Source organism: Dermochelys coriacea, chromosome 4, assembly GCF_009764565.3.
Source record: "Dermochelys coriacea isolate rDerCor1 chromosome 4, rDerCor1.pri.v4, whole genome shotgun sequence".
Classification (NCBI taxonomy): Eukaryota; Metazoa; Chordata; order Testudines; family Dermochelyidae; genus Dermochelys; species Dermochelys coriacea.
This window is the reverse complement of record NC_050071.1, coordinates 121,963,211-121,975,831: the sequence shown is the minus strand read 5'-3', so window position 1 is coordinate 121,975,831 and position 12,621 is coordinate 121,963,211. Positions and strand designations below refer to the sequence as shown.

Sequence of the window (12,621 nt, the reverse complement as noted above, 5' to 3'; positions counted from 1 at the left end):
AGGACTTCTGACCTGGGCCCATAATATGCATGTTCAATCATTCATATAATTTAAGACTCATGGTAGTTTAAACACAAAAGGTAAAATCTTGGCTCCACTGAAGTCAATGAGTCCTTTTTCATTGACTTGAATGGGACAAGGATTTCATCCAGAGATGATACTATATTGCACATCACCTTTATGTATCTCATTCTGGCCAATATTTCTTTACCATTAAACTTATACTATTAATGTGAAACAGTGTGGCTTCCTGATTCTATTGCCAGCTCCACCATAGACTCCATCTGCAATCTTGGGCAAGTCAATTAACCTCTCTCTGTGCCTTAGTTTTCTCATCTACACCAGAAGCATAACATTATGTACAAACTGCTTGGAGATCCTTTAATGAAGAGCCCTATACAAATATAAAGTAACTTCATTAGTATATTTTTCTTTGTGCAATATAACTGGGGCAGGAGTAATGAAAAGACAAATACCCATTCAAAAAATCAGAGCCAACGTGTAGTGACCCTGGCTGCCTTTAAAACTGTTTCAGTCTAAACCATCAAAATGGCAGAGCCAATAGAAAGTAGTTATGAACAACATGAGAATCTAATACAACGTAGTGTTTTTTATTCTTGAGTGTGCAGTTGAAAAGGGCATAAAGTGTTCCAGGACTAATTCACTTTCCAGTGAATAATACTGGCACACTGCCAATGCTTAAACAGAAAGGAATATTAAAATCATATTGCGATAACCTTCTACCTTCCATTAGCGAGCAAGAGGAATAAATGATGCCTGAGTGAGTGTGGTCAAGCCCTCTGTTTCCATAAAGATACACAGGGAATAGCACCAATGTGTATCTCCATCTTTTCCTAATTTTCTGTTTGTTCACAGTATAAACACCTAGCACTTATAGGAGTAGCTTTTCATCTTCAGTACACTGTAATAACATGAACTAATTCACCCAATGAAGTACACTACAGAAATAAATATTACCCCAAATTCCCATATAAGGAAACATGGTAACTCGTATCCTCTAAGAGGGACTTTCCCAAAGCAAAAAGTGAAGTTAGCATCGGAGCTGACATTAGAACTCAGGAGCTCCTAGCTTCTAGTCCACTGCAGCATGCTTATCTATGCTCATAAGCAGTTCAAATACGCAAGTCTCAACTGTGCAAATCATAATTCTCTCCACTAATTACAATCAAATTAATGAATTAGTGATAATCTCTACTAACTAGAACTTGTTTAGTCATTTCAGGTGGCTAGCTGCTACAGGGAAACACCATTAGAACCTCATGCATCCTCCATCCTTTGTAGCTCTTTTGTAATGTTTAGGGAATTTTAATTTTATATGTATTGCTTCATAATAATGCCAACTGTTTTCTCTCATGGTGTATTGTTTATGTCTTTGTTACTGCAGCAGCTGTAGATACACCAGGACAGATTCTCTACTAGTAAAACTCAGTATAAAGTCAATGGAGCCATGCTGATTTACACCCGGTGAGGATTTATCCTATGAGATTTAATTCTGCATTTCCTTTAACTCAAAGCTAGGCAAAAATGCATCCAGTCCCCTGTGTAGTTCACCAAGAAAAATCCATTCCTAAATTCCAAGCTGGAACACTTTCCTACAATTGTCTTAGCTAACTCTCTCTTCCTGGCTGTTGAAAGGGAGTGATTCCAGCCCCTCTTGCTTGTTGTGCTGGTTAGTGCTACCCATTTCTTGGTTGCTTGGAGAAGAAAATCTGTACCTCTCTTTGGTGACTGGATGGTTACAAAGTTGCTGAGCCTTGTCCTGCTTAAGCAAAGGTTTCCCTACCTTGTCTAATACAGAGGTATCATGTAGAGAGAAGGATGGTCTTGTAATTAAGGCACTGGACTGGAACTCAAGAGATCTGGCTTCAATTTCTGGCCATGTCACAGACTTTCTTTGTAACCTTGGACCACTCAATTGATCTCTCACAATTGAGTCTCAGATGTCCACCCTGTGAAACGGGGATAATGCTATTTCCCCAATATTTTTTTTGTCTGTTTAAACTGCAAGCTACTGGGTAATTTCTGTCTCTTACTATTTGTTTACTCATCCCCTAGCACAATGGTGCTACACTCTTCTGTAATAATAATAATCATAATCACTATCAGAGTGCTACTGTAATCCACACACCTTCTGGGTGTGGTGTTCTGTCCCATCTAGTGGCACTGACACCTATTAGAGAGAGAAAATGAGTCTGCTCTACAGACTTAGCTACTAGCTAGTTGGCTTTTAGCTCATGCAGTAGAGGCTCACACATTAAGCTCCAGAAATCTCAGGTTTGATTCTGCCCGCCAATGACTGGGGTCTGTCGGTGTTACTCTACGAAGCAGAAAAATACTAAAATCACCTTCAACACTAGACAGGCCAGTCGCGGTTTTAAAAAAATGGACAGCAGAAAACTGCTCAATGAGGCCCAAAGCTGTTATAAAGCCTGAGTGGGGAAGGAATCTCATTCAAAGCTGGTTTTTATTTCCTGAAGGCCCTTAGGTTACTACCTATTTGATTTAATATCATGTTCATCTTTCACATTATACTACTCTGTTTTGTTATTGAGAGTAAAATACATTACAGATGTTTGGATGTTGTAATGATCCAAAATCCAAAAACTGTAAATCCAGGAAATTCCAAACTTAGTTGATGTCATGCAATTATCATAGGATTATGATATAGGTATTTTCATGTTTGTTGTTTCAGATTACATTAAACAAAATATTAAAAGTCACATTTTCTCCCTCATGTTGTCCTTAAAGGGCACAGTTAAGGTTATCCAAAGATTGAGCTGCTTGGTGCCTTAACTGTGCATGTCCATTCTATATCTTAGGTTTGGATTTTTTTTAAAAAGTTAACCTTAACTCTGAATTTTCTAGGATCATAACATTTGGTATTGAGGTAATTACAACATCCCTGTAGTGTATTTTACCTTAAATTAGTGATATATACTCTCAACCTTACATCAATTTTACTATAGGTTTTGACTGGGAATGTCTTTTTTTTAAAATTAGAAATTTCATATACAAACACAAAATAAAGCCAAAGAGACTATTACCATGTGATGTTTCTAATGATGTGAAGACATGAAGCAGCAACTTTAAAGCATTTTTAAAGATTTCAGCTTAAGGGCTATTTTCACTGGAGGTATGCTGTGACTGCTTTATGTTATTCCCATATTGGTCACTTAAAGTGGATTTATAGCTACCTTATTTCACCAGAGCAGTGCAAAGCAGCTGTAGAGAATATATTCTGGTTTACCTCTTCCTCCTGTCCTCCAGTTTCTCCCTGCCTTTACACCTTCTCACACACCCCTGCATGCTCATACATCATTTCCCCCTTCCTTTCCATATGCTCTTTATTCCTTGCATACTTACCCCTATTTCCCCATCTCTACTGCACCTCCTACATTCCCTGCACATGCACACAATCATACACAAACCCTTGTGTCCTCCTCCCTCCTGCCCCCTCTACTGATCTGATCTGATCTGGTGCAACAGGTAGCAATTGAAAATAAATATGTAGGATGAATGCTTATTTTGGCTGCTATTTTTCAGAACTGAAAGTTTATCCATCAGCAGAAGTTGAGGCATAAAGTTTTTCCCTTCAGAAAAACTCATTAAGAATTGCCATCTTTCAAACTGGCCACCATCGCCAACTGCTTCCAACTTCAGTCAAGCCAGGGAAGATGGTGACTTCCTATGCTGTCAGGAGGCAGAGATTTCATTGACAACAATAGGAGATAGATGACCCCTGCAAAATGGCCACATGAGAGCCTCCTGAATCTTCAGTCCCATTGAGAACAATGGAAGATGTCAGTCATTTTGAAAGAGGGCAGTTCTTTAGCTCTGTAGAAGAAAATTATTTATCTGACCCTGGTAAAGAACAAACTTTTAGTTATGAGGAAATATGGTAAATATTTATAGCTATAAATCCTAAAGAAATTATTCAAATGTAGGGCACAAGATTTAAGTGATTTCAAACTCTGTGGAAAGTTTGAAGTGTTTTTATTATTCTGTTATTAACATCATGGGGGGGGGGGAGAAGGTCTGACCAATTTTAAACTGGGGAAAAAAAAGATTTCCTTCCTTTCTAGCTAAATCAGGTACAAAACTTTTGCATGTGAGCATCCTAAGTCTGACCCCTGAGTATGTACATTCTAAATATCCTGAAATAAGGCTAATAATTAAAAAATAACAAAAAACAAAACCAAAAGACTTGCACTATCCTTGTGCAAGTTACTCAGGAGGAGATTTTCAAAGGGACAAAATAGGTGCCCTATTCCTACTGAACATCAATAGCAGCTGGGAACCTAATTCTCACTACTGCTTGTGAAAATCTCCCCTTTCATCTCAGTTTCAAAGTAAAATGGGAACAACAATAGCTACTTACATCTGCAGGAGGATTAGAAGGCTTAATTAGTTAATACATTAAATGTGATAATTGTTGTTACAATCGATCAATCAATGAAAATAGTAATTTGATGCTCAAAATTAGTTTCAAGTGTCCTATTTCTCCTTCCTTACCTGCCGCCAGGTATTCCCACAATCAGATGTTATGTACATTTCTTCTTTATACTCAACCAGCTGGGAGCCCAGATTACCTGGACACAAAGAAAGCAAGTAAATAAATAAATAAAAAAGTGAAGCTTGCATTTATATAGTACCTCTCTCCTTATACAGTCACCTCTCTCCTTAGCAAAATAGGCAGGAAAACAGATGAGGATCAAATCAAATTCTGCCCTGGGATCCTTGACTGGGGCTGGCCTGATTTTAATGAGAGTCACAAGTGCACACTGGCCCCAAATGATGAAGTAGGATTACTTTATTTTCTGCAGTAACAATAATTAATATTTGCTGTGTTTTTATTACATATGTTTAATTTCCACATAATTGGTTGTTGAGAGATGGACAGTAACTGCAGGATGGGAACTGTCATATTTAATCCATATGATTTAAAATGACTCCCTGAGTAGAAACAGCATGGTTTGTGAGAGGCCCATAAGAAGACTTACCCAGACCTCCAGACCTTCTCAGAATTATCCTGGACACTGCAGCTGTGTCATCTCCTTTCCTGGTTCTCTCACCTCCTTCCCTGCCACAACACCTTTCTCCCTCCACCTGGACTCATTCAATCTCTCTCGCATTCCTCATTCTAACTAGAGCCCATCCTCAACCCCACTGCTCCTGTTCGATGAACATAGGAAGAAGCTGCTTCTGCAAAAGTGCCAAACTGCCCTCACTCACCAGATGGCCAGCCACTCTGGGCTCCATAGTTTATCTAACCATCTTCTCCTGCTTCCACATACCCACTGGTGCTTTATAGTATGAGGGAAGAGGTAGGCCTTGGCAGGAAAGTGAAGTGGGGCAAATTATGCTTACAAGTCAAGGAAGGGGCAGGGATCCTAGCATGGGGTGAGGGAGGGTGTAGAATGCAACACATTGCTGCTATGAGTCCCAGCCTCCTTTGAGAGTTCACAAACTTACTTCTTTCTTGACACATTGCCCCACAGTGGCATCTCCATTAACTCTAGGAAAATGGTCAGTCCCTAAGGTTTAACAGGTGCCTCTTGCTTACTCTTTAATAAACTACACTTATTACTATTATTTATTAGTATTATTATAGTATCCCTTAACCCCCCAGTAGGGTTAAGCAATGATCACTGTATTTGGAATAAGAATCTCTCTGACTCAGGCTGTGTGAATATCTTTTGAGGTTATCTTGGCAGAAGCTCTGCACAAAATTAACAATAAATAAGAATGAGTGGTTTTCTTTTCTCTTATGGCATTATGTAAAGTACCATCTTAGCCTCTTTATTCATCCTGAATCACTGTTCCTATTTTATCTGGCTGATTTTATTCAGTGGTAGGAAGGAAGGTTTATAGCACTTAAAAACAGTAGGTATCAAAAACTGTGTAAGTAAAAAAAGATCCTGAACTAGAATCATATGCTCTACTCTGACACTGGCCAAAAAGCTGGCTCAGTAGTTTGACAATAAACACTGAAGAGCAGTAGCTAGTCTTCAGAGGGCTGCAAAGCAAACTTGTGAAATAAGATCTCAACAAATACAGTTTCAAAAGCATAGATTTCTATCTTGTGACAAGCTGCTCTTCAAATAACCAACTGTTAAACTGTCAGTCAGTTTACAGTAAGCTAGAAGTGATGCAATCACAGTATGCTTTTGCACCTAAGTGATATTATTGAGGGGATTTTGCCTTAAATGTATGATTTGTATGTTCTTAGGGAAAAATAGATGACATTTGTCAGATTTTTTTAAGTAAAAGAGACGTACGGAAAGAATACACTTGAGATTAGGATATCATTATGAAATTTTACTAACATACTATATAAACAAATGTGTTAGATATGAAAACACACACTTAGGGTTTATTCAGGATGAAAGGAACTTGAGAGAGATTGACAGAAAACACTGTCCAAAGTTATATGTTCCATTTACACCATCAAGATTATGAGTACTTGGCTCTTTAATAGCTTAACTTTAAATTATTTAACCCTAATTACAGCTAAAATGGGATCAGAAAATTCTCTCTATCAGAGAATTTATTGGAGCTAGCCTACTACTGCAATAGCTTACTACTGCAATCACCTGATGCTTCAGATGATCACCAATCCTCCCTTCAACCCACTTCACCCTGAAAAAAACAAAATCAAGTACAACAAACAATCCATGCAATTATTTGAGGGGAAAATTGCTTCTTGACCCTTACAGGTAGGATTGGCAGAATTCAATTTTTATTTTGAAGGATAATATCAACATATATTTGTAAGCATTTTTAAAGCTGTTTAGCAATTTAAATTTTCACAGTAGTAGGAAATAATAGTGGGGGTCAGACAATTATTTAGTGAGAGCAGATGTTGATATTCAAAATGTTAAAGCTTTATAAACCATTAACACACAAATTGTCACCATCACCTGTCAAATTATAGGGGAATACACTCAGGGTCAGAGAGCAGACATATAGTTCAGTCCCCCTAGGCCACTATGGGATGGAATAGAGGCCGCACAGACCCTGCATACTACTCGTGTCGAGTGCTAAGGCAAGCAAACATTACAAGACTGTGGAAGACAAAGTGAAGGAGTTGGGAGTGTAGGTTGTGTTCATCTTCTAGGTTGAGGGCTTGGGCCTACAGAGGGACACGTGCATTTTGGAGATGAATGCATTGCTTTGCAGATGGTGTCAATGGGAGGGCTTTAGCTTCCTCAACCATGAAATGCTGTTCTGGAAAGAAGGTCTGCTAGGAAGAGATAGGATCCACCTGACCAAGAAGTAGAAGACCATCTTTGAGCCAAGGTGCCAACCTAGTGAGGAGGGCCTTAAACTTGTTTCAATGGGGGCAGGTGACAAAAACTCACATGTGAGCATAAACAGAGAGCTAGATGTTGGGAGTCAACAGCGTAAAGCGGCAAAGAGTCCTGTGGCACCTTTTAGACCGGGTTCGACAACCTATGGCATGCATGCCAAAGATGGCATGCGAACCAATTTTTAATGGCACGCTGCTGTCTACAGCAGCGTGCCATTAAAAATCCGGCCCGGCCCGCTCTTCTCCACCCCCCGCTTTCTCCTTTCAGGGCCGGCAAGCTTCCCCCTCCCCGTGCCTCTTCCCCCACTGTGCTGGGTTCCTGCCCCTCCTCCTCTTCCTCCCAGCGGCTGATCAGTTGACAGCCCTTGCTACAGAGGGGGAGAGGGAAAATCGGAGCCACAGCACTCCTTGGGGACCTGGGGGAAGGGGGTGGAATTGGCATATCCCCTCCAGCCTCCTGCCGTGAGCCACTCAGGGCAGGGTGCTCCCAGCCCCACGACCCCAACCCACACCCCAACCCTCTTCCCTGACCCCTGCACACCCCTCACACACACCCAGCCTTCTGCCTTGACCCCTGCACACTCGTCTCACACATCCAGCCCGCTGCCCTGACCCCTGTACCCTCCTCACACACCCCCACACCTCATGCCCTGACTCTTGCACCCCCCACATCCCCACCCCCATCCTGAGCACCAAACAGGAGCTCCAGCACACCCCCCCCCCCACATTTCCATCTGCACCCCTTGCACCAAATGGGAGCTGCCCAGGTAAGCGCTCCACACCCAAACCTCCTGCCCCAAACCTGAGCCCCCTCCCTCATTCTAGCTCCTGGCCAGACCCTGCATCCCAACCCCCAGCCTGCTCCTTCACCCTCAGCCCTGTGCTCAGTGCGCTCCCACCCTCATCTCAGTGCAGAGAGAGAGGAAGAGAATGGCTAGAACCAGGGAGAAGGTAGGTATCTACTCTATGTGTACAGGGCCGGGATCCCAGACTGGCAGCGAGTTGAGCGGGGCCAACAGCCGGTAGCCTGGCTGGCAGGAGCCGGCGGACGGAACCCCAGACCAGCAGTGGGCTGAGCGGGCCAGCGGTGTAAGATCAGCATTTTAATTTAATTTTAAACGAAGCTTCTTAAACATTTTGAAAACCTTGTTTACATACAACATTAGTTTAGTTTTATAATATATTGACTTGTATAGAGAGAGCATCTAAAAACATTAAAATGTATTATTGGCACACAAAACCTTAAATTAAAGTGAATAAATGAAGACTCGGCACACCACTTCTAAAAGGTGTTTTAGAACCCTGTTATAGACTAACAGATGTATTGGAGCATAAGCTTTTGTGGGTGAATACCCTATTCTTCAGATGCATGTAGTGGAAATTTCCAGAAGCAGGTATAAATATGCAAGCAAGAATCAGCCTAGGGATAACGAGGTTAGTTCAAACAGGGAGGAGGAGGCCCTCTTCTAGCAGTTGAGGTGTGAACACCAAGGGAGGAGAAACTGCTTTTGTAACTGGCTAGCCATTCACAGTCTTTGTTTAATCCTGAGCTGATGGTGTCAAATTTTCAAATGAACTGAAGCTCAGCAGTTTCTCTTTGAAGTCTGATCCTGAAGTTTTTTTGCTGCAGGATGGCTACCTTTAAATCTGCTATTATGTGTCCGGCGAGATTGAAGTGTTCTCCTACAGGTTTTTGTATATTGCCATTCCTAATATCTGATTTGTGTCCATTTATCCTTTTATGTAGGGACTGTCCAGTTTGGTCGATGTACATAGCAGAGGGGCATTGCTGGCATGTAATGATGTATATTATGTTGGTGGACATGCAGGTGAATGAACCGGTGATGGTGTGGCTGATCTGGTTAGATCCTGTGATGGTGTCGCTGGTGTAGATATGTGGGCAGAGTTGGCATCGAGGTTTGCTGCATAGATTGGTTCCTGAGTTAGAGTTACTATGGTGCGTTGTGTTGTTGCTGATGAGAATATGTTTCAGGTTGGCGGGTTCTCTGTGGGCGAGGACTGGCCTGCTTCCCAAGGCCTGTGAAAGTGAGGGATCGTTGTCCAGGATGGGTTGTAGATCACTGATGGTGCGTTGGAGAGGTTTTAGCTGAGGACTGTATGTGGAGTTCTGCTGGTTTCTTTCTTGGGCTTGTCTTGCAGCAGGAGGCGTCTGGGTATACGTCTGGCTCTGTTGATTTGTTTCCTTATTTCCTCGTGTGGGTATCGTAGTTTTGAAATTTGCGTGTCCTCACCCACAGACAACCCGCCAACCCGAAGCATATTCTCACCAGCAATGACACATGCATCTGAAGAAGTGGGTGTTCACCCACGAAAGCTTATGCTCCAATACATCTGTTAGTCTATAAGGTGCCACAGGACTCTTTGCTGCTTTCACAGATCCAGACTAACATGGCTACCCTCTGATACTTAACAGGGTAAAAAGAAAAGGAGTACTTGTGGCACCTTAGAGACTAACAAATTTATTAGAGCATAAGCTTTCGTGAGCTACAGCTCACTTCATCGGATGCATTTGCAAATGCATCCGATGAAGTGAGCTGTAGCTCACAAAAGCTTATGCTCTAATAAATTTGTTAGTCTCTAAGGTGCCACAAGTACTCCTTTTCTTTTTGCGAATACAGACTAACACGGCTGCTACTCTGAAACCTGTTAACAGGGTAAAGAAGGAACAAGAGGGAAATCAATGAAGAAATCTGCTTAACATCTTAGACGTCTAGAAACAAATGCAACCATTATGGGGAATTAACAGACCTGGAAGTATTAATACATAGCTAAATTAGGCCTTAACTGGCATCACAGAGACTTGTGGGATAAGTCTCATGACTGGAATATGGTATAGAGGGGTATAGCTTCTTCAGGAAGGATATGCAAGATAAAAAAAGAGCAGGTATTGCATTATACATCAAGAGGTGCAGAAGGAAGTGAGAGGCAGACTAGCTGAAAGTCCCTGGGTAAAGATAAAAGGGGTAAGAAATAGGAGTGATGCCAGGTAGGGGCCTAATACATACCACCAAATCAGGAAGAGGAGGTAGATGAGGCATTTCTAGAACAAACAACAGAAATATCCAAAACACAAGACATGATAGTAATGAGGGATTTTAACTACTCAGACATCTGTTGGAAAAGTAATACATCAAAACATAAATTTTTCAGTAAATTCTTGGAGGTATTGAGACAACATTTTTTTTCAGAAAGTGGAGGAAGTAACCAGGGAGCAGTCATTTTAGCCTTGATTCTGACCAACAGGGAGGAATTGGTAGCGAATCTGAAGGCGGAAGGCAGTTTGCGTGAAAGTGATCATGAAATGATCATAACTGATCATGAGAAGTAGATTTTAACAGACTCAGAGAACTGACAGGTAAGGTCCCATGGTTAGAAAATCTAAAGGGGAAAAAGCTGTTCAGGAGACCTGTCAGTTTCTCAAGGAGACAAGTTGAAAGGCACAATTGCAAATTATCCCAGTGCAAAGAAAAAATAGGAAGAATAGAAAGAGGCCAACATGGCTCTATCAGGAACTCTTTAATGACCTGAAATATAAAAAAAAAGTGTCCTACAAAAAGTGGAAACATGGAAAAATTACTGAGGAGGTGAACAAAAGAGTAGCACAAAATGTAGGGACCAAGTCAGAAAGGCTGAGGCACAAAATGAATTACACCTAGTAAGGGACGTAAAAGGCCAACAAGAAGAGGTTCTTTAAACACATTAGGATAAAGAGAAAAATGAAGGAAAGTGTAGGTTCTCTACTTAGTGGGTAAAGTAAGCTAGAAATGACAACATCAAGATGGCTGAGGTGTTTAATGCCTATTTTTTTCAGTCTTCACTAAAAAAGGTTAATGGTGATATATAACACAATTAATATTTAAAAAAAAAACGAACAAAAAAAAAAAACAGGGGGAAGGAATGCAAGCCAAAATATGGAAAGAACAGGTTCAAGAATTTTTAGATAAGTTAGATGTATTCAAGTCAATGGGGCCTGATGAAATTCATCCTAGGGTACTTAAGGAACTAGCTGAAGCTGTCTCGGAACCACTAGCAATTATCTTTGAAAACTCATGGAGGATGGGCAAAGTCCCAGAGGATAGGATGCCGGCAAACATAGTATATATCTTTAAAAAGGGGGACAAAGAGGACCTGGGGAATTATAGACTGGTCAGCCTATCTTCAATACCTGGAAAAACACTGGAACAAATGATTAAATAATCAATTTGTGAGCACTTAAAGAATAATAGGATTATAAGGAATAGCCAGCATGGATTTGTCAAGAACAAACCATGTAAAACCAACCTATTTTTTTTCTTTGACAGTATTATTGGCCTATTGGATGGTAGGAAGTATCAGATAAAATGGATCTTGCTTTTAGTAAGACCTTTGACACAGTCCCACGTGGCTAGATGAAATTACTATAAGGTAGTTGCACAATTGGTTGAAAGACCCTACTCAAAGAGTAGTTATCAGTGGTTCACTGTCAAACTGGGAGAGTGCATCTAATGGGGTTCTGCTGGGGTCACTCCTGGGTCTTGTACTATTCAATATTTTTATTAATGACTTGGATAATGGAGTAGAGAATATGTTTATAAAATTTGCGGATGACACCAAGATAGGAATGGTAGCAAGCACTTTAAAGGACAGGTTCTAATTCAAAATGACTTTGACAAACTGGAGAACTGGTCTGAAATCAAGATGAAATTCAATAAAGGTAAGTACAAAGTACTTCACTCAGAAAGGAAAAATAAAATGAACAACTGAAAATGGGAAATAACTAACTCAGTGATAGCGCTGATTAAAAGGATCTGGGGGTTGGAGTGGATCACAAATTGAATACGAGTCAACGAGATGCAGTTGTGAAAAAGACTAATATTGTTCTGGGTGTAAGACATAGGAGGTCACTGTCCTGATCTACTGGGGAAGCTTTGGCTGGAGTACTGTGTCCAACTGTGGGTGCCAAACTTTAGGAAAGATGTGAACAAATTGGAGATACTCCAGAGAAGAAAGCAACAAAAATGTGAAAAGGTTTAGAAAACCTGACCTATGAGGAAAGGTTAAAAAACTGGGCATGTTTACTCTTGAGAAAAAAAGAATGAGGGAAGACCTGATAACCATCTTCAAATATGTTAAAGGCTGTTATAAAGAGGATGGTGATCATCTGTTGTCCATGTCCACTGAAGGCTGGACAAGGAGTAATGGGCTTAATCTGCAACAAAAAGAAAAGGAGTACTTGTGGCACCTTAGAGACTAACAAATTTATTAGAGCATAAGCTTTCGTGAGCTACAGC

At 40.8% G+C, this 12,621-nt stretch overlaps 1 protein-coding gene across 4 annotated transcripts in view; it reads right to left on the bottom strand.

Annotated features, from left to right (window-relative positions):
* SORCS2 (sortilin related VPS10 domain containing receptor 2) overlaps window positions 1-12,621 on the bottom strand; it is an 847,342-nt gene that overhangs the window by 66,020 nt on the left and 768,701 nt on the right. For all 4 annotated transcript variants that reach the window (XM_038400342.2, XM_043512489.1, XM_038400346.2 and 1 more), the window contains exon 12: window positions 4,534-4,610. In XM_038400342.2, coding sequence (XP_038256270.1) covers window positions 4,534-4,610 — 77 coding nt within the window. The remainder of the gene's footprint in view (window positions 1-4,533; window positions 4,611-12,621) is intronic.